The sequence below is a fragment of the Canis lupus genome, chromosome 9 (genome assembly GCF_048164855.1).
Source record: "Canis lupus baileyi chromosome 9, mCanLup2.hap1, whole genome shotgun sequence".
In the NCBI taxonomy this organism is placed as follows: Eukaryota; Metazoa; Chordata; class Mammalia; order Carnivora; family Canidae; genus Canis; species Canis lupus.
Window position 1 is genome coordinate 69391262 of NC_132846.1, and position 20251 is coordinate 69411512.

At 64.1% G+C, this 20251-nt stretch overlaps 1 protein-coding gene across 8 annotated transcripts in view; it reads right to left on the reverse strand.

Moving 5' to 3' along the window:
• Positions 1-182: 182 nt before the first annotated feature.
• Positions 183-20251, reverse strand: part of CCDC85C (coiled-coil domain containing 85C) — a 77469-nt gene continuing 57400 nt past the window's right edge. The window contains exons 2-7 of one of the 8 annotated variants that reach the window (XM_072839897.1): positions 18903-18940; positions 12955-12993; positions 9653-9757; positions 4710-4802; positions 3866-3964; positions 183-3217 (exon numbers count right to left, since the gene is read on the reverse strand). In XM_072839897.1, the coding sequence (XP_072695998.1) occupies positions 3128-3217; positions 3866-3964; positions 4710-4802; positions 9653-9757; positions 12955-12993; positions 18903-18940 (464 nt within the window). In that variant the 3' untranslated portion in view covers positions 183-3127. Of the gene's footprint in view, positions 3218-3865; positions 3965-4709; positions 4803-9652; positions 9761-12954; positions 12994-18866; positions 18941-20251 lie in introns of all 8 variants that reach the window. The other 7 variants (XM_072839895.1, XM_072839894.1, XM_072839893.1 and 4 more) reach the window with 7 other exon arrangements.

A 20251-nucleotide genomic window follows, 5' to 3' on the forward strand; every position in this document is an offset into this window, starting at 1 on the left:
ACACAGGCTCCCAGGTCACACAAGGGCTGGGATTTGAAATTCTTCCCACTCGGGCCATCGGAGTGGCTGTCCGTGGTCTCCAGCACCCGGCCAAGCCCCCACATCTAAGGTGCTTCCCGGGGGCCGTGACCCTCTTCCCGGTGACCCCCCGCACCCGAAACAAGCACTGTGCACCCACCACAGAGGCTTGCAAAGAGCCTTTATTTATCTAGCGCAAAGTATACACTATCACAATCTTCTGTTACTCCTTTTACTAAAATAGTTCAAATCAATGTTTTTACCACACTATCAAAAGTTCTTTTTCTCTCCCCAAATCAAAGTGGTTCAGTGGAAGGTAGAAACGGGCACACCTAGAGCCAGGGAGGGGCTGGCCCCGGTTCTCACGGTGGTCACCCACCACAGGAAAACAGCATGGCTGACGGCCCGGGGCCGGGAACCAGACGTTCCAGCCCAATTCCAGAAAGCAGCACAAATACTTCTCCCCACAGTATGAAAAATATACACCTCTACCGCTCTGCAGTCATGCATTTAGCTTGTTTCTTAAAAAAAAAAAAAAAAAAAAAATCAGTAGTATGTATTTTGTTTCCTCTCAAGTTTCCAAGAAAAAAAAAAAGGTCACTTTTTTCTCTTTAAACACTGATGTGTAGCTAATAACTTTTGGATAAAAACGTGCCACCCTAAAAAATGTGCTCAGCAGATTCTGATCCCAGGCTGGCCCTGGCCGCCTGGGGTGAGGCTGGAAGGGTGACATCCATCACAGTGGGAACTGAAGCCGCAGTAGATGTCACACTGGGCTTCAAGATCTGGAATCAGAGCGTATGAAACGTAAAGGGACCTTTATGAAAGGGCACCGGGCTGAGCGACACCTCGCCCCACCGTGTGCTGCTGCAGCTGAGGCTCCAGAGGGGAGGAGGCCCCCCATCCCCTACACACTCACTGGGGTGCTTGCTGGCCCGGCCCCTGGCCCACCCGGCCCGTGGGCTCCCACCGCACCCACCCACCGCCTGGCGCGTCCGGTCAGAGGCGCTGCTGGCTTTTTTCTGTTTTGTTTTGTTTTTGTTTTTTTGACAGCTTATTCTGTTAGATGACTGTCACAGGTACAGCTCTGCCCCAGAAAGCCACCCCGGGCAGTCGGCTCAGGAATGCGAGCAGCGGTAGGAAGGAGAGGTGGCACCTGGCCCTGCTGCCTCCATGGCACACAGGAGGGTCGGGGCAGAAGCGCTCCTGAGCCCCGGATGCGCCGCCGCAGGAGGGCCGGGGAGGCCGGGAAGGTCCCTTGGGAGCTGTTCCCTGGCTCAGTCTGCAGGAGACCCACAGATACCAGGAGCCCTTACTTATTGCTTAGGTTCAGCGGTGGCCGAGCCAACCTGATCCAGACATGACACACGGGCTCCCGGATGTGGCTTCCGCCCAAAACGGGACCCATCATCGCTCGGGCTGCTCTGGGGTTCTTTGGACTCCAAGATCCGGGGGGGCCTCCGCCGCTCCCCGCCAGCTCACTGCCCACTAGGGCAGGAACTGCCTGGTACATGACCAAGGGGGTTCCCCCAGCCTCAAATGCACACCCCTCGCGACAAGGAGCTCGCACCTGACCTGCTGGCAAGTCCCCTCCAGGAAGAGCCCAGAGCTCCCTCTAACACGCGGGACAAGCGGACATGCCTGTCGCCGTCACCAGCACCCACTTAGCACTCCCTGGCACAGTGAGGGCTGTGAGCCTTTCCCCTGAGAGCGTATGACCCAAGGGCGCCGACGGCCAACAGGTGGCAGCAACCACATGGTCCCGCTGGGACTCCAGGTGCAGGCTGGCCCCCCGCACCCCCCCGCCTGGCCCCCGTCCCTCACAAGGGCCTGGACGAGGCCTGCCCACCGCAGAGGCGGCCCCCGGGCTCTGCAAGTGCTTGCGGCACGGAGCTGGGCACCACTGACAGCGGAGGAAGCCTGTGGGCCCCAGTGGCACCCACAGCACTAACGGTGACCTGCCCCACTTCCCAGCGTCCGGGAGCTCGTCCATAACGCGCCACCGCTCACTGACCCTCTGGGCCTCACTCTCCTCACCAACTTCACTGTTCCTCTATCGCACTCTACAGTTTGTACACGGGCATCTACACCGCGGGTCTCGGATCCCGCGCCCTGCGAGGAGGGCCTGATGCTGTCCCTCCTCCAGTGGAGGACCCTGAGGCTCAGAGAGGAGAGGGGACAGCACCTATGAGGAGGCCGCAGGGTCCCCAGCTCCATCCGGCCCGGCCAACAGCGCCTCTGCAGCAGGTGGACCGTGTGGGCCCGCGTGCTGTGACCAAGCCGGTGGCCCCGGGGGGTGAGCTCGGCCCAAGGAGCCCGAGACCTCGTTCTCCCACCAGGCGGCCTGGAGAGGCCGAGCGCCCCGCTGAAGGTCACCCAGCCAGCCCCCGCCCCAGCCCACGCAGCTCCGGCCGCAGGGCCCCTGCTGGGGCCAGGCCCCGGGGGACACCAGAGGCCCAGCGTGCCCAGTGCTGCCCACACGTGGGCGGAGAGAGCGGGGCTCAGCCCGGAGACCCTCCACACCGCCTCCTACCTCCCGGGCCCACCGTGAGCCACGGGAACGGGATGCTTCAGGCACTGGGCAGGAGGCCCCAAGAGACAGGGCACAACTGCACTGGGTGGGGGGGCTGGTGCAGCGAGCGTGCGTGAGGCGCTGGGGGCAAGAGCCCCAAACCAAGCGGCAGCCTGCAGCAGGGAGCTGGGTACGGGGGTGCCAGAGGAAGGGCCCCGGAGCCTCCGCCAGCCACAGACCCCGAGCGCGTCCGCGCCGGCGACTCGGGACCCGGGGCCCAGCGAGGGGGCGTTTGGGCCGCGGCAGGGGGGCGAGGAGTGGCGCCCCCGCGTCGGTGCGCTGTCGGCGCTCTGTCCGGAGCGGGTGGCAGCGGGGGTGGAAGGCTTGGTGGGGCGCCCCTCGCCCAGGCCGCCCGGCGTCTCAGGGTGGCCTTCGGCCTCTGCCCGTGGGGCCGCTCCGCTCGGGGGACGGGGGCCCCCCGCGGGCTGCTGTGGTGGAGGTGGCCCGGCGGCCGCGCAGCGTCCTATGTACAACTCTCCACAGGGCGGCTCGGCCCGGGCGCCCCGCGGGGCCAGTCACGTCCCCGGACGAGCGGCCCTACAAAGGCCCCTTGAACTGGTTCCCAGACAGGTGCTGCCGGATGGAGGGCTTGGAGCTGGCCGCGTCCCCCAGCTTCCGCCAGACCACCTGTGGGCGAGGGCGAGGGCGAGGGCGGGTGAGCGCACATGGGCCTCGGGCTCTGCGGAATCAGCCGCGTCCCAGGGGCCGGGGATCGGGGGCCACGGGGGAGCTGGGGGGCTGGGGGCCGGGGGGCTGGGGGGCTGGGGGCCGGGGGCCGGGGGCGCAGGGGAGCTGGGGGGCCGGGGGCGCAGGCTCGGCCTGGCGGCTGTCCAGGGGCCCGGAGAGGCCGGGCCGTGGGTGTGCAGAGGCCCGACCCCGGGAGGCCCAGGACACAGAGATGACACAGAGATGTCAGGGCGCAGAGGTGACACACCCGGCCAGGCGGCTCGGGATGATGCTCCCCCGTCCTGGGCGGCCCCAGCCTTGCAGGCCCTCAGAGCAGAGGGCCCCCCGCCTCCCCTCCGGCCTGGGCACTACCCGTGTGGCCGGCAGCCAGCAGGGGCCACGGGACAGGACATGCGGGGTGAACGGGACCAGTCCTGGGGGGCCGGGGCGGTGCTCCGGGGACGGACAGGCCTGCGAAGGTCAGGGCCCCCACTCTGGGGGAGGTGGGACGAGCAGTGGGTGAGGGCGGGACGGGGCTGCCCAGGCTCCAGGGCCTCCCCCGCGGGGACCCCCTGCCCGCCCTCCAGCCCCGCCCGCGAGGCGCCTCACGTTGCACATCTCTCGGACGATGGCCTTCTCCTTCTCACTCAGGTCCTCCTCACAGCTGTCCTGGAGCTGCCGGTCCAGGTTCTCGTGCACTTCCAGGACCTGTGGGGACAGGCCGCAGGGTCAGCACGGGGAGGGGGCTGCACACGGAAGCCGAGGACCGTGAGCCGCCGAGTCCCTGCCAGGGTCCCCGCTTGTCCTCTGCCCCCGCCCCAGTGACACTACACAAGAGGAGCCGCACCCCTGCAGCACCACTGGGGGCACAGCTGGGGACGGGTCACCTGGGAGCAGGGAGGACAGGTGGACCCACTCGAACCCAGGGTCCCCGGCTCGGATGAACGGACACAAGGACAGCACCCACTTGGCCATGTGGGATGAGTGTGCGTGTCCCGGTCACTGCCCGCACGGGCACAAGGATGCTGTGTTGGTGCAGATGGGCATGCACACATGTGCGTGGGGGGAGGGGGGGCACGGCCCGCGGCAGACGTGGGCGGGGTGAGCCAGCTCCCCAGATGCCAGGCAGGGGTCTGGGAGACCTGGGAGACGGGAGCTTCAGTCCTACCCCTGCCCTGCCCGCCCCGCCCCCACCCCAGCCCAGGTATCAGCTTCCTGTTTCTGCGATGGCAGACAGGTGTCACACCTGCTGCTGCCAACTGACCCCTCCGAGTCCCTCCCCAGCAAGGAGACCCGGGCCGTCGGGGCTGCTCCCCTCCCCCCAACGGACAGATGAGGGCCCCCACCCTGCCGCTCAGAGCAAATGCGGGGTCCCAGGTACCCCCCCTGGCCCGGGGATCGGGGGGCCCCGAGGGAGCAGGAGCGGGGCGGATGGGCAGAGCCTGGCCCTCACCTTCATCGCGTGCACGACAGCCTCCGGCTTCTGTCCTGTGGAGTAGCCGGCGGAGGGGGGCGAGGACAGCTCAGGCACCGTGCAGGCTGGGCCCTGGGGAGGGACGGCGCATGTCTCAGCCAGCCCGGGCTGGCTCCAGGCGGCACCACAGGTGTGACCGGCAGCGCAGATGGGCCCGATCCCGAGGGCCAGCACCCACGCGGGAGGGCACGGGCCAGCGAGGCGGGAGAGGAGGCCGGGTGTGAGGCCCAGGCCAGGGCAGAGGACGGAAGGGCAGCCCCACGGATCCCACCCTGGCCCGCAGGCTCCTCCCCGCAGCCCACCTGTGAGGTCTGCTACCTGTTTCCCCGAGAAGGTGAGGACGGCTCAGGGAAGGGCAGGGGCTGGCACAGATCCCCCAGCCAACCCTGGGCAGCGGGGGCTGTCTCCGGAGCTGCCACCCTTTCCCCCAACACCAGGGGAGCGGGGCAAACTAGACTTCACCCCTACCCCAGGGACACTCTTGTAGCCCTGACCCCTGCCTCCCAGCCCTGAGCTTCCAGCCCCGTCTGGTCACCTGAGGGATGCCACCCCATTAAGCAAACACTAAAAAAATAATAATATAACACATAAAATAAATATTAAAAAATAGATAAAATCTCAAATAAATAAAATATTTATGTATTTTTAAAAGAGAGAGAGAAGAGAGCACAAGCAGGGAAGGGGGAGAGGAGGGGCCAGGGGAGAGGGAGAAACAGGCTCCCTGCTCCCTGCTGAGCAGAGCCGGATGCAGGACTCGATCCCAGGACCCTGAGATCATGACCTGAGCCAAAGGCAGATGCTTCACCACCTGAGCCACTCCAGGTGCCCCTCAGCAAATACCTTAAATGGCAACCAGGTGTCCAACTCCCCCCAGCCTGGGGAGCAGGGGACCAGGCCAGGTGAGGAAGGGATCTGGCCTTCTGGGGTCAGGCCCACCTACGTCAGGAGCTGCGTGTCTGCCCAGGGTCCCCAGCGTCTTTTCCACAAGGGCTACTGGCCCAGGTGGTGTGCCTCGGGCTGTAGGGGGGGGGCCCCATGGAAGGAGCACCCAGACCAGGACACAAGCATGGAGCTCCCTGGGGCCAACAGAAGCCAGAGGCCAGAAGGCACTGGGAGTGGGTCTCAGGGGAGCCAGCAAGTGCCCCAGCCAGCATGTGCACGAGCAGCAGGGAAGGCCAGGGAGCTCGTCCCTCCTCTGAGTCGTGGTTTCTTTCCCAGTCACTGAACCCCAGTGACCAGGCCGACCTGGTGAGCTGGTTTACGGGGCCATCATCCTGGGATCCTGCCCTGCCAGGCCACGCTGTGTGGAGACCCTCAGAGCCCAGAACGTCCTGCCGTGGGCCAGCTCCTCTGCAGCCTCCCCATCTGCCGGCCCTGCCCGGACCTTTCCCTGGCTCCACGCAGAGGATGGGGCCCCTAGGGTTGGGGGCCAGGAAAGCTGGGCTGGGGCCAGGCTCTGTGGGCTGTGACCTGAGGCAGGGCCCAACCCACTCTGTGTGTGCCTCAATTTCCTCATCTGGGGTCCTTGTGTCCCAGGCTGTGTGCAGAGCCCTGGCATCCAGTGGCTGTTTCCCGAACTGCAGCCCACGCTGCCTGGTTTCTGGGCCCAGGCCAGATCTGTCATGTGGGAAAAACCAGAAAAGGATCCAGGGATTCTGGAGAGGCAGGTGGAAGGCAGGTGCACGTCCTGAGGCCAAAGGCTGGCTCCCCAGGCAGAGGCCAGCAGGGGGCGACAGCCACACACGTTCAGCCCTGGGAGACACAGGTGCCCGGCCCTGGCACCTCTGGCCTCCTGTCCCATCTGTACCTGGGGTTCCCTGATCGGAGCTTCCCTTTGTTCCCTGATCTGGAGCAAAGGCAGGAAGGAAGCCAGGAGCGGCCAGGCCCGTCTTTCCCACCTCACCAGGCTGCCACGAGCCACGACGAAGCCCATGCTGCACGTGTAACGCGTATAAGGAGTAAACGCCGTCGGGACGGGCACAGCTCCCCCCAGGGCCCCGACACGGCGGGAGGCTTCCCTCACGCCCACCCTGCTGAGTGCCTGCAACCCTCCGATGCTATGCTTCTCCATCCCCACTTGACAGATGAGGGTAGGATCACGGGCCCGACAGAAGGCCAAGGCCAAACCGCCGGTAAACAGCGGAGCTCAAACCCACTCTGGTTCCCGAGCTGGTGCCAAAAAGGGGAGGCCAGTGTGTACCCAAGAGAACCGAAGCCACACGTCCCCACCAAGACTCGTCCACAGGCAAAGCGGGCAAACAGCCCAGATGTCCAGCAACTGATAAGCGGATCAACAGCTGTGCTGCTTCCACACCACGGAAGATCGCCCGACAATGAAAAGGAACAAGGGGGCAGCCCGGGTGGCTCAGCGGTTTAGCGCCGTCTTCAGCCCAGGGTGTGATCCTGGAGACCCGGGATCAAGTCCCATGTCAGGCTCCCTGCATGGAGCCTGCTTCTCCCTCTGCCTGTGTCTCTGTCCCTCTCTCTCTCTCTCTGTCTCTCATGAATAAATAAAAATCTTAAAAAAAAAAAAAAAAGGAACAAGGCACTGACGCAGCGCAGACCAGCCTCCAAATCACGGCACCAAGCAGACGCGACCACTCACGCAGGATCGCATGTCATAGGATTCTGTTGCTAAGAAATGTCCAGAACAGGCAAATCTACGGAGGCACGAGCACATCTGTGTTTGCCCGGTGGAGGCTGGAAGAGTGGGGAGAGGTTGCTAACGGGTGCAGAGCTCCTATGTGGGGTAAGGAGATGTCCTATTGTGATAGTTACACAAATCTATAGACATGCGAAAAGCCAGTGAAGATCATCCTCAAAAATCAAGTCTACTGACCAAAAAAAAAAAAAAATAGGCAGGGAGACCAGTCTCCCCCAGGGACCTGTCAACAGCCCTGATCCTGCTCTCAGGGAGCTGGTGAATGCAGCCCCCTCCCCTGTCAGCTCCTTCCACAGGGCTCTGAATCCCAGATCCGGCTGGGCACCCCGGTGCCCTGTGCCCCACAGCCACCTGGGCCAGAGACCTTTGTGGGGGAGAAGCTGGGGGGCCCTGGGCAGACACTTAGCCCCCAACTCAAGTGGACAGGTAATGGGGAAAGTGGAGAGGGGCAGAGGGAGGGAGGCTGGGGACAGCCAGCCCGGCAAGGAGAGGGTGGCCCCACCCCACAGGGTCATCTCTTCCACCTCGGGACCCTCTGACATGTGCACTTCCTGCCCTCGCCCACCCTTGGCACCTGCAGGTAACTTTACAGAAGAAATGCCAGGGGTGGGAGAGCCTGTGCCCCAGAGAGTCCTCCCCATAAAGCCCTCACTCACCCTATGGACCCACGTGCCAGATGGGAGCCCCCCAGGGCCCACTGAGGGCTTGCTGCCCTGTGAACACCCCCACGAGGCCTGGCCTCCGAGCCTCCACCTCGGCCCCAGCAGCCTTCGCTGGCTGCAACTCGCAAAGGACACCCAACCCTCCCCATGCACCCCAGGGACCTGCCCCCCAGCTTTGGAGCTGGTTCATGCTGGCCCTGGCCGCTCGGCCCGGGGGTCTCGGTGCCAGCACCCAGGATGCACCCACTTCAGGGCCTACAGATAGATCCTGAGCTTCAGCACACAGCACCCGTAGCTGCTGGCCATCAGGGCTCCCGCGGAATGAACAGAGGGGACCAGCAGAGCGGGGGACTGAGGAGCCAACCCCCGCTGGGGCACCCCGGGCTTCTCGGGGCCCTCGGGCATGAAGCACGCGGAGCCTAGCTCCGCCACAGGCTCCTGGATGACTATTTGGATTATCTGCCGCTGGCAGCCCTGCCGCCTGGTCAGCCCCAGCAGCCGCATTCCTGGAGGTGTGCGAGCGCCCAGCCCCTGGCCGGCAGCCAGCAGGGCCCCAGCCTGCGCCGCCAGCACCAAGGCCCGGCGAGGCCTCACGGGCGGCCCGGGGTTGTCCTTGCCCACCGGGGCCGTGGGGAGAGTCCGGGCCACATCCCGCCGGGCGGAGTGACCGCAGGCCGGCTGGCTCCCGGCCGTGCCTGCGGGGCTTGCCCCTGCCCCGCAGCCCAGAGCGCCCAGGCAACGCTGCTGCCCCTGGGGGCGAAGCTCATCCACACGGCGCATGCGGGTCAGGTGCTTCACGGGCGGTCGTTTTAAGCAAGTTCACAGATCTGTGCAATCACCCCAAAGAGAAGCCCCGGCCCCATCAGCAATCCCCACTCCCCTCTGGCAGGCCCTTGACAACCACTAACTTGCAGCGTCCACCCGTGCATTCCAGACGTGTCACCCAGGACTGACAGACACAGCTACCCACAGGGAACGGTCCTGACCAGCCATCCGCATCCTGGGAGCTGGCCCCCCGACGCCGCCACCCCTCCCTTTCCCTTTCAGGGCAGCCCAGAGCCCAGGCCACCCTGGAGGACCCCGGTGACAACCAGCATACAGTGCAAACTTGGGCTGCTCCCGGACCCTCTCTTGCAAAGCCCGGGTGGTGTAAATGCGCTGCACACACATGTACACCACAGCCGCACCCCAAGCTCCGCCCGGGCAGCCTTCCCCACCCACGGGGTGAGGAGTAACAGGTGCACTCGCGTGGCCTCCAGACCCTGCCCCTCAGTGTCACATCACGCTGGTTGGCCTCCACCTCTAACCACCTCCCCGGGCCCACACAAGGCTCCAGGAGCCCAGAGCGCACACCCCTCCCTGGCAGCGGGGGAGTGAGGAGGGCCACCCTGCTGAGCCCAGGCTCTGACCCAGCGCCCTCGCCTGACCTGGAAGCTGCTCAGGCGGGAGAGGAGAGTCCCAGCTCAGCCGCAGACCATCCACTGGCCTGGGCGGGTCACTAGGCGGCTGAGCCTCACCCCTGCGCCGGGACGTGGACCAAGGATTCTGGAGGCCCGGGGTCCGCGTGTGAGCAGCGCGGCTCTCGGGGAGGCACTTACGTTCTGCAGGGACTCCTGGTAGGAGGGTGGTAGGCTCGCCAGCTGGGACTCCGAGTGGTACGGGGAGAAGCCTTTCCGCAGAGTCCGGAACTCTCCAGAGCCTGCCTGCTACAGGGGGAGGGGGACAGGTTAGAGATGAGCAGCTGTGCTGAGGGGGCCAAGGACTGAGCCCTGTCCTGCTCCTGCCCGGCAGCCCCCCAGCCCCCTCCTCGGCAGTGGGCCGCACCCTCCCTCCCCTCTCCCTGCTCCATAGGTCCTCAAGCCACCACGTGTTGATGCCACGAGGCCGGGGGGCTTCGTTTTGCTCCCCAGTGCATGCTCTATCAACCTTGAACCGAATAAATGAGTATGTGGCACCCCCACCCCCTGCCCTCCTTCCTCTGCTCCAGCATCCTGCACTTGGGCTCCTCTTGCCTGGTTTCTCCAGCCCCTGGGGTCCTCCTGCCTCCCACGGGGGAGCCTATCCCTGTGCTCTGCTCAGGCCATCAGGCAGGGGCTCCCAAACGCACCCGAAAGGGTGCTTCTCACCCTTCTGTGTACACAGGACCGGTGCCTGCTTAGGAAGGAGGGAGGGAATGAATGAACAAACAAATGAACGATTGGACAAATATTTGGCCTTAGGTGATTTCCCTCAGAGCAAAGCAAATGCCCCCCAAAGGCTGGAGCTGGGGGCTGCGATCCACAGGAGGGACCCAGGGGGCACACTCAGTCCAACACAGGCCCTCTGAGAAGAAGCCGTGGCCTACTAGGCCCCCTGCATCACTAAGAGCCGGGGGGGGGTGGGGGCAGGGGGTGGTTGTGGCCCAGACAGCCTTTTCTACTCCCAAGGAACTGAGAGCATGCTGTTGGCCGGATAAAACACAGCAGAACGTCCTGGAAGTCCCCAAACAAAGCCCGGAGGGCAGGGGTAAGGTGAGCAGGACGCTCACCTGCACACCGGCCCCCTTCTGCTGGTCCGGGAGGGACCCGCACGCAGCCCGCTCCCCTCCTGCCAACCGTTGGACCCAGCCCCCACTTGTCACGGGTCTCCAACCTCGCCGACTCCCTGCTTTCTGCTCTCTCATCCCCACCAGACCCCCGCTGTCAGAGGCCGGTGCAGGGGGCGCACAGTGGCGCCCTGTCGGTGTCTGTGGCACTGGAGTAAAAACTCAAGTAAGGCAGGTGCCCCGTGGAGGCTGCCAGAGCAAACATCCGGGCACTCACTCACCCGACCACCACCCCGCACCCAGCACCCCAGCCAGAGCACAGAACTGCTCCCATGGCCCCCAGGAGGGCCTGCGTACACACGAAGTCCACCAGGAGGCACTGAGGGGAGAGAGTGGGGGCCCACCCTCCCATGGCGGCCCCTGAAGTGTGGCAGGCTGTCCCCAGGAACCCCTGTGACTGCCACACCCCGACTGTGGCCAACCCTTAACCAGAGCCATGTTAACAATCCTCCCGGGCCCAGCCAGAGGTCCCATCTGGTGGAGCCCTCCTGTCCCCAGGCACCAAAAGGCCACAGTGGCCGCCCCCTCCCTGCATCAGAGCACCTGTGCCTCCCTGACTCGCCCAGCGTGGGCAGGGGCGTCAACCCAGCATCACTCAACGGCAAAAATCCCAGCCAACTATTTTCCCGGCCAGGTGTCTGTGACAGTTATAAACTCCTCTCCAGGAGAGAGTGCATCCTAAACCCCATCACACTGAGCACCTAGAGCCAGAGCCCTGGCCCGGCCCTCCGACCCCATTCCGCTGGAGCATCCCCACCTGCCTTGCCAGGCTGGCATAAGGGACCAGGTGTAAGGCTCAGCCCAGCTCACACACGCTGACATTTATTTGGCCACGTGGTCAGGGATGCGAGGCACCGCTCTCTCCCGCCAGCCTCTGGGACCAGGACAGCTGGACACCACCCTGCCCTTCCCCACACCGTCTAGATCCTCCTCTGGGCCAAGTCTCACCTCCTCCATAGCTCCGCTGGCCCCGGACCAAATGGGTTCAGAAACAACTCATGTGTTGTTATTGACAACACTGGTTTGTGTTGCCTTAACCCCCCCACTGATAATTTCCTTGGGAGGACATGTGTGTGGGGGGCGGGGGGTAATTAGGTGTGCAATTCCCACCTCCGCCTTTAGTGATCATCTATAAATATTTGCACGTCCACAGAACTTTATTAGCGACCCACAAAGCTGGCGGGAAAAGTGCACAGTCTCTCATTAGGGGCGATGTGACTAATGATGCATCAAAATGAGAGGCCATAATTGCACTTAAATCCAAATTAAAAATCCTGAGATTTGCCTGTCGGCGCCCTAGAAGAATGAAATCCCTAGGTTTTCATCGCTGGGGGAGAAGTGGAGCTGAAACGGCCTGCTGGGGTGTCCGGGCCTGCACCTGCGGGGAGTGTGCTGCTCAGGAAGGTTCGGGAAGTGGGCAGAGGACATCTGCCCCATCCGTGATCCCAAACGTAGGTCCCCCAGGACACAGGGACGAAGGACCTGCCTGCCACACAGAGTGGGCACGATGCCTGTGTCCTTAGAAGCAAAAGAAACACCGAGTGCAGATACAGACTTGCCCCTTCCAGCCGGGAGGGGAGACCCAAGAGGCCGCAGAGGTACAGAGTCCACTTAAGGGCACAGAGCCTCTGTCCAGGGCTGTCACCGCATCCGAGCCGCCGTGCACTCGGGCTGCCCCGGCCTCTCTGGGCCCCCAAGGTCCTGCAGCAAGCTCCCAGCCATCACCTTCCAGGGCACTCCTGGGGAGCACCATCAGAGGAGCACAGAAGTGCCACAGCAGGATGCAGAGGGAGGAACCCCACACCTGCCCACCTGGGGCTCCTTGTCTGGGCAGCAGCTGTGGGTGGGCTCCCTCCAGGCGGCTGCGCTCACCCCTCCTCCTTGCTCCCAAAGGGCCCTGGTCCCCGAGGGACCGTGTGCCACAGAAGCATCTCCTGTGCGCACCTGACAGGGAGGCAGCATCTGACAGGTGAGGCGGGACGGCCATGGGGGCCCAGGGGTGAGCACTGACATAGGGGCATCCGGAGACCCCTCGGGCCGCCGGACACAGGCAGTGAGAGCTGAACGAGGAGGGCCTGCGTGGAGCGTCCTGGGAGGCCGGGGTCTCCGGCTCCTCTGCTATTATTTGGCAAAGCTGCACATTAATGCCAGCTCGGAGAGGGCAGGACCAGGGCACCCTGGGTGTGGTGGTCAGCTCCCAGGAAGGGACAGGAGGGCGCTGGCGGGGGAACCCCCAGGAGACAGGACAGCACACAGCACTCAAAGCAGCCCCCACCCCAAACACCACAGCAAACACGTCCCGCCAGGAGGCTCTACCTGAAGCCAGCTTCTTGGGCGGCCGTAGGGGCGGGGCAGCTGGAAGGGAAGAGGAGTGGTGTCACCCAGCAAAAGCCACCCACCTCCCCCCTCTCCTGGACCCATTAGCCCAAAGCTGCCGGACCTCGGCTGGGCCGGGATGGGCACCTCCAGAGTTCTCACATTCTTAGAAACCCCCATGTCTACAAGGACTGACCGGGCACCCCACAGCCCTGACACTGGCCCAGAGGCGCTGCAAGATCCCAGCACGCCAGCTGGGACGGGGGGAAAGGTGACCTGCGAGGCTGCTCACATGGGCATACTGCTCCTACCTACCACCCAGACTTACTTTCTCTCATTTCCCCTTTAATTTTCAGAGAACTCATTTGCAGGCCATTAAGAAGCAAGCAGCGGCTGCTGCGTGGCCGGGGGCCCAGAGGGTTCCTCCTAATTAGTGCTCAGAGCAGGCCGCGGAGGTTCCATGCGCGGCTAATGTGTGGCTAATGTGACTTCTCTGCAGCTGGCACCGCATCCCTGCGCCCCATGCAATTTCAGGCTCTGAATCCCAGTTTTCAAACATGGGGGGTGTGGACTGCCCAGGACCACGTGGCCTGCAGTGGCCATCGCCCCTTCACCGGTCCCAGGAACAACCCGGTACTTGTTCCAATAAGGTGAGTGAGCGGCAAGGCATTGGACCCCTGTAGGAGGAGCTGGGAGGCTTGTGGGGACTTGGGGGCGGGGGGGCAGCGGTGCACAGACTTGCAAGATCTAAGTCCCACCCGGGCTGGGTGCGTCTGAGCAACTCAACTTTCCAGGGCTCTGGTGCTTGCGGTCAAGAAGGCCACCCGCTGCCGGGTAGCCCACGACTCCTATGGCCGGCCAGCCCCGCTCCTCGGTGCCTTGAGGGATCTGCCCTTCAGATGAGAAGACTGGGGCGCAGGCAGGTGAAGCCCCCCGCTCAGTGCCACCAGGTGGTAAGCAGCACTTTGGCCATTCGAACCAGGCCCTGTGGCTCTAGAGTCCCGGGCCTGGCTGTGGCTGTCACCCAGCAAGTGGCTCACAGCGGACCGTGACGCGGCCCCGGGGACAAAGGGGACGGAGGTGGAATGCCTGGTCTCTTTCTGCCCACGTTGCTAGCCTGACCATCTGCTCGGATGCTGGAAAGAAGAGGTTTCCTCCCCGGCCGAGGGAGAGGCTGCACCGGCTCTAAGGTTCTGCTAACGAAGTAGCTGAAGCCCTCCAGAGATCCAGAGGCCACGCCACGCACAACGCGGGGGGCAGGATGTGACCACCAAGCCTAGACGCCAGACAGGCAGAGCAGGGACGGCTCCGAGCCGTCAACCGGCGACACGTCACGGAGAACACGGGCGCAGGAATACAGGAGGCTTCTCTGGAGGGCTTGGCCCAGCGAACCAGCCGCTCAGGATGACGCACCCGGCTCAGGGGCTCAGACCACAGAACTGAGGTCTCAGCACGGGCTTAGATGGCAGCAGACTGTCCCCCCGACCCCCGCCATGGCACACGCTGTAGTGGGCACCACCGTCACCCCCGTCCTGCATGTAAGGAAACCGAGGCACTAGGACTGAGGGCCTTTTGCTTAAAGCCACACGATGGGTGAGCGCTGGAGCATGGGGTCACTTGAACTCCGCTTCTCCTCCAGAGCCCAAACCCACTTCCCTGCACCCTCAGGCTGGTAACGCCACTGCTGCAGGTTGGACTTGGGCCTCTCGGTTCCTGTGTGCACCCCACGGCCCCCGGAACCACGACACAAGGCATCTCTGTCGAAGCCACCCGGTGTGTGCTGCGTCACAGCAGCCCTAGCACATCCTCCTCCACCCGGGCCCTGCCTGTCGCGACCCCCTGCACTCAGCGTCGATCCTAGGGTCACTTCCAACCCACGTGTGTTCAAGCTGACCCTGCGTGGCTGGCACAGGGGTGGAGGAGGGGGGCGGGCCCGCTCGGCTGCCCACTGGCCCCACCAGAGACGGGCCCAGGGGCTTCTCGCTCTTTCATAAAGCCGGCTCCTGGGCCAACGCGGAGGCTTCACGCATCAGCCCAGCAGGGGAGTGAACCCACGGAACCCAGGGCCAGGCCCCAACGCAGCCCGCCGGGCGCAGCATCCCTGGGGAAAAGGATAACGTGCGCGGGGCGCTCGCCATGAATCATCACAGAACACGCAGCTGTGTTGATGAAATGGTAAAGCCGACGCGAGAAAGAAAATACGAACTGCAATATAGTAATTTAGTTCTGTGAACACTCGGGCACATTTGTAATGAAAGCTATTTTGGAGTTAAATAGAGGCCGGAAGGGGAGAGGAAGGGAGGGGGGCCGTGGGAAGCGGGGGCCGCAGAGGCTCTCGGCCCTCCGGCCCGAACCCCGAAGCCGCGTCCCCTGAAGGTGGCTCGAAGAGGAACCCTGCTCTCGCCCGCTCTTCCCCAAAAAGCAGGTGCTTCCCACCTTTTTTTTTTTTTTTTTTTGGGAAGACCTGGAGGTTCCCGTGCAATCTGAATTCAGTGACAAGACTTAAGTGGCCGAATCATAAAGCCCAACAAGCCAGGGCCCAGGCGGCCCAGGCCGGGATCCCACCCCCAGCGGGAATCTCTCCCTGAGATTCCCAAACACGGTCACCCAAAGATGACCACGACCGCACGGTCACTGCCTTGTGAGGTAAGCAGCTCTGCCCCAGGTATGCAGCACTTCCTTATTCTGGGCAAGAGCCAGCCTCCCCTAGGCCTAGGACTCTGGCTGGGAGCGGGGGCGGCCAGGGGTTCCCCAAGATGGATCCATCTAGTCCAGCTGTGCAAACACTGGAGAGGCAGATGTGACCCCTCAGAACCAGCAGCCTAGTCCCTGGCAGCTGAGTGTCCAGCAGGTGTGGGGGCCGGGCTCCCCAAGGGCAGATCACGACAACCTAGCCACTCACAGGGCTGGGAGTTCACACGAAGTGCCGAGCCCTGCCCGGGGGTGGTTGGGGAGGCTGCCGGCAAGAGGCCAGGCCCCAGCTAGAGGCCAGGAGGAAGAAGACGTAGTAAACCTCCTCTCCCCTGCACTCCCCTAGAACAGGGCCAGTGCTGTCATCGTGGGCCTAGCTCCCACCTCCGCCACCCTGCGGCAGCCCCCTGCACACGTGAGTCCTGGAGCTGGGACAAGGAGGGGGTCAGGCCTGGGCCCGGTCACCCCCGCGCCCCTAGGACCATCAGTCACACACTGAGTGCGTGAGTGCCCATGTTTCAGGTGAGCAAACAGAGAGGTGCCATCTGAGCTGCCCCAGGAATCCAAAAGCAAGGGAGCTGTGAGTTGCCACCAGGAAGCGGAGAGCAGGCCGGGGTGGGAGCGGCTCTCAGTCTGTCTGTCTCATCTCTCCTGCGTGGCTCGGAACAGCAGCGCCCTCCTCTGCAGCCAGCACCGCCAACGCACCCTCAAGGCCAAGCTCTGGTGGCAGCAGGTGGCAGGGGCAGCAGGAGCCCCATCCATGACCCTGGAGACATTCCCCCAACGCCAACGGCTTCTGGGTGCTCCTGCTGACTGCGGGTTGAGGGCCCACCCTCCCGCGGCAACAACAGGCAAAGGCCCACAACGCACCGGGGGTGGGCCAAGGCCCCGGCACCCCATGGCTGCCCCATTCTTGGGACGCTGGCTGTGGCCCCCACACCTGCTCACTGGGAGACCCCGGGCAAGAGCTCAGTCTGCCCACCAGCAGCGTCCCCGCGGAGGAAGAGATAAAGAGATAGGGAAGGGCCCTGGGTGTCCGGTCCCCCAGGGCACACACGAGCCCATGCAACTACCACCACCACTGCAGCTTGGCTTCACGGGGCTTTGTTCGTTCAGGGAGAAAGAAAATTTCTACCAGAGAAATAAGCCACTTGGAGCCCTTCGTGCCAGATGCTGAGCCCCCATGCTGACGCCCGCTACCAGCCAAAAGCTGGGCAAAAACCTTGATCTTGTCCCTACATCCCAATCTAACCGCCTGCAGCCCCAGCCTAGATCCCAGGGAGGGTCTGCATCCCTCCATCGAATGGAGATCTTTGCCCAGCAAGCCTGGTCCTGCGGCTGCCTCCGGGCCAAGGCCCCAGATCTGACCCCTGGGAGCAGGTCAGAGCAGGCTCGGGAACAGGGGGCTGGGCAGAGCCACCCACCGCCCAGATAGCTGCCGTCCCCGAGGCCCAGACACAGGGCCCCTGACGACCACCCACGCTGTACATGTGGGCCCGGGGCCGGCGGATGCAGCTATGGGGGCCCCCGGGGAGGAAGGAGTAGAAGGGCCACTCCTCCACGGCCTGAGCATGTGCACATCTCCCCCAAGTCCACAGCCAGGTCCACGAATGGGAACTGGGGTGTATTTTCCCAACAGGACAATGTGGCCCAGGACAGCAGAGGCCACGGAGTCGGGGACACTCCTGTCTTTGTCATAAAGGGGCCACAAGCCATGCCCAGTTGGACCACAAGACAACACGTCAGGCAGCAACCTGAATTCAGGGCTTGGGCTCTTGACGTGCTTCTCCGAGGGAAGGATGAACCCAAGAGGAGCTGGACTGGGACAGAGTGACAAGGAGACTGAGCCCAGGCTTCAGGGCCACAGGGGGTCCGGGCCTTCACTCTGCGGCACTCCAGTGGCTGCGGCAAGCAGGACAGGCACCTGCTCCAAAGCAAAGGCCCCCGGGCCTCAGCCGGCCCCAGTTCTCCTGCCTGAGCTCCTGCGGCTCAGCCACCCACGCCTGGCCTCGTGAGATGTCAGGTGCCCCAGCCCCCAGTCAGGTGGGACCCCCCAGCCCCGAGGAGCCAGCACGTCTCGTGGCCAAGCCCTTCTAGAAGCCACGCAGGACCTTAACCCATATAAAGTCACCAAACCAGCCTTGCAATTCGATGCCTGGCTGTGCCCCTGAACATGGGTGCAGTGGCCCTGGGGTGCAGGGGTGCGTCGTGCACTCCGCCGAGGCCCGCCAGGCTGTGGGAACTGCCCACGCAGCCCACGCAGCCCATGTAGGGGGAGGGTGTGGGATGGCGGTGACAGGGCCGTGAGCCTCCCCGCAGCCACCCGGCTCCCAAGCAGGACGGTGGCGCCAAGCCCGCTGGTCGCCAAGCAACGGGGCCAGGCAGCTGAGCCCTCCCCGGGGTTGGTTCCCAGAGAAACGCTCTGGGCACTCTGGCTGCGGCGCAGGGCCCGGGGTACCGCAGGGGAGGGGGAGGGGAGATAAGCCAAGGATGGGTGCAGAGAGAGGCCGGAGGGGCGGGCCGAGCCAGCGGGCCCCAGGACCCGTGCAGGGCTGACCTCAGCCTCCCATCCCCGCCCCCCCCCCGCAGCAGAGAGGGCCCTCGGCCTGACCGTCACGACCCCTCTGTGCCCCAACCGCACTCAGCAGGACCACAGCCACCTGTGCCCCCTGCTCTGGCTGTCACCCTGCCCGCCTCCCCCCAGCCTCATCCACCAGCCTCTAACCCACCATTCCTATGCTGGGGACACGCCTGTGATGAGACAGCCTCAGTGTCTGTGGGCACCGGCCAGGCCCAGGACGGGGGAGGGGAGGGTGCACCCCTAACAGGAGAGGCGTCAGCGGTGCAGGAGCAGGGAGGTTTCCGTGTGGGTGAGGATGGGGTGTGCGAGCCCCTTCTCCAGCACCTGTGCATTCCACACCTTCTCTGGGACAGGCCCAGGGCTGGCCCGACGAGCTCGCAGACCACTGGGGGGGACAGCAGTGAGAGGCTGTGACAAGGGACACCCCAAAGGCCATGGTGTGAGAATTAGGTCCATGACCCCAAAGTTCCAGGGAGTGACTCCAGACGGGAGCAGGGCAGGTGGAGGTGTTGAGGGGGGGAGCCCCAGGTAAGCTGGGACACGGGTGGGCACTGGCACGGGGGGCTCGGGGGCACGGCTCACGCTGGCCCTCAGAGTGCAGTGGGCACTGGCCCCCGAGGTCCACCCCCAGCCAGCCTACCTGTGCGAGGGGCTTGTCACCCTCCAGCAGCCTCACCTTGGTCTCCAGCTGCCTGATGTAGGTGGACGAGGGATCTGTAACGACACAAGCGGGGAGCACGTTAATCAGAGACTTGGTGTCCAGTGAGAGCCACACCCGCGCCGGGAGGCCTCCGGGCCTGGGTTTCCAGGCCCTGCAGTAACGGGAGGTGTTATCTCACCACCTGTCCTGCGCCTCCTCCCTCAGCCCCGCAATGCTTCCGTCCTAAACCCTCTCCCAAACAGCCCCGATGGGACCCTCACCGCCAGGGGCAGCGCACAGCGGAGAATGGGGTCCAGGGAGCCCTCTCCCCAGCACAGCGGGGAAACTGAGTCTCCTGCACATATTGAGTCAGTGTCCCGGGTTCCTGACATACAGAAACTTCTGCGAACAATTCGCAGTGGGGGTGGGGAGGGGGTGGGGCAGGTACATAATGCAGGTGAGCCACCACCTTTCTGGAAGGACTCTGCCGAGGAGAGCAGCCAGTAGCCGGGTACTGGGCCAAGCCAGTGGCACGCTCCCCACCCATGCACCCCCAGTTTCTGAATGCGGCAGGGTTCCCGAAACCCACCCTCCCTCACCGCCCTGACCTGTCTTACCATCACATCAGAAAGGCAGGCAAAATTCCACCAGCCTAAATTCCAGGGCCCAGGGCCGGCCTCCCCAGCAGGCTAGAGATCAGTTCCCCCCCACAGAGGAGAAAAACAATGACTAAGTCACCCCAGGCCAGGCTGGGGTAGCAGAGACTACCGAGGTGGTAGCTGAGGACCACCCCGAGCAGAGTGGCCGGGGGACGGATGCGGAACACAGGGCAGGGACGGCGAGGGCCGGGCAGCGGAGGGGACCAAGCCATCACGGCAGGTGCGCTCGAGCAGTGACACAGGTCAGGTCTCAGGCCAGACACACAGGACGCAGGGCACTTCCCTGCCTGGTCTGCCGCCCCCTGATAAGGGACAGGCTGTGCGTCTCTCGTCCACATGAGCACCCCACCGCCAGAGTTCACACGGCCCAGACACCAACCTACACCCCAACTACTAGGCCGGTCACTGCTCCTCCTACTGCGCCCACCTGCCCCCAACAGGGTCTCTGCTGGTTCCACCACCAGCCTTCTAGCTCAGAAGTCACCAGACCTTAGACCGAGCCGCCTCTCTGCACCGCAGCCTTGGGAGACGGGCCCCATAGGACTTCTAACACAGCTGGGTGGGCAAAAGGGGATTGGGTGCTGTCAGAGGGCAAGCTGGACCATCATGCAGCTGTGACATGATGGAGCATCTGCCCACCCCCAGCCCACAGCTGGCACCGCCCATGAGCCCAGCTGCTTGGGGACAGGGCTGTCCTGCCGTCCCCCATCACTGCTCGGTGGGCGG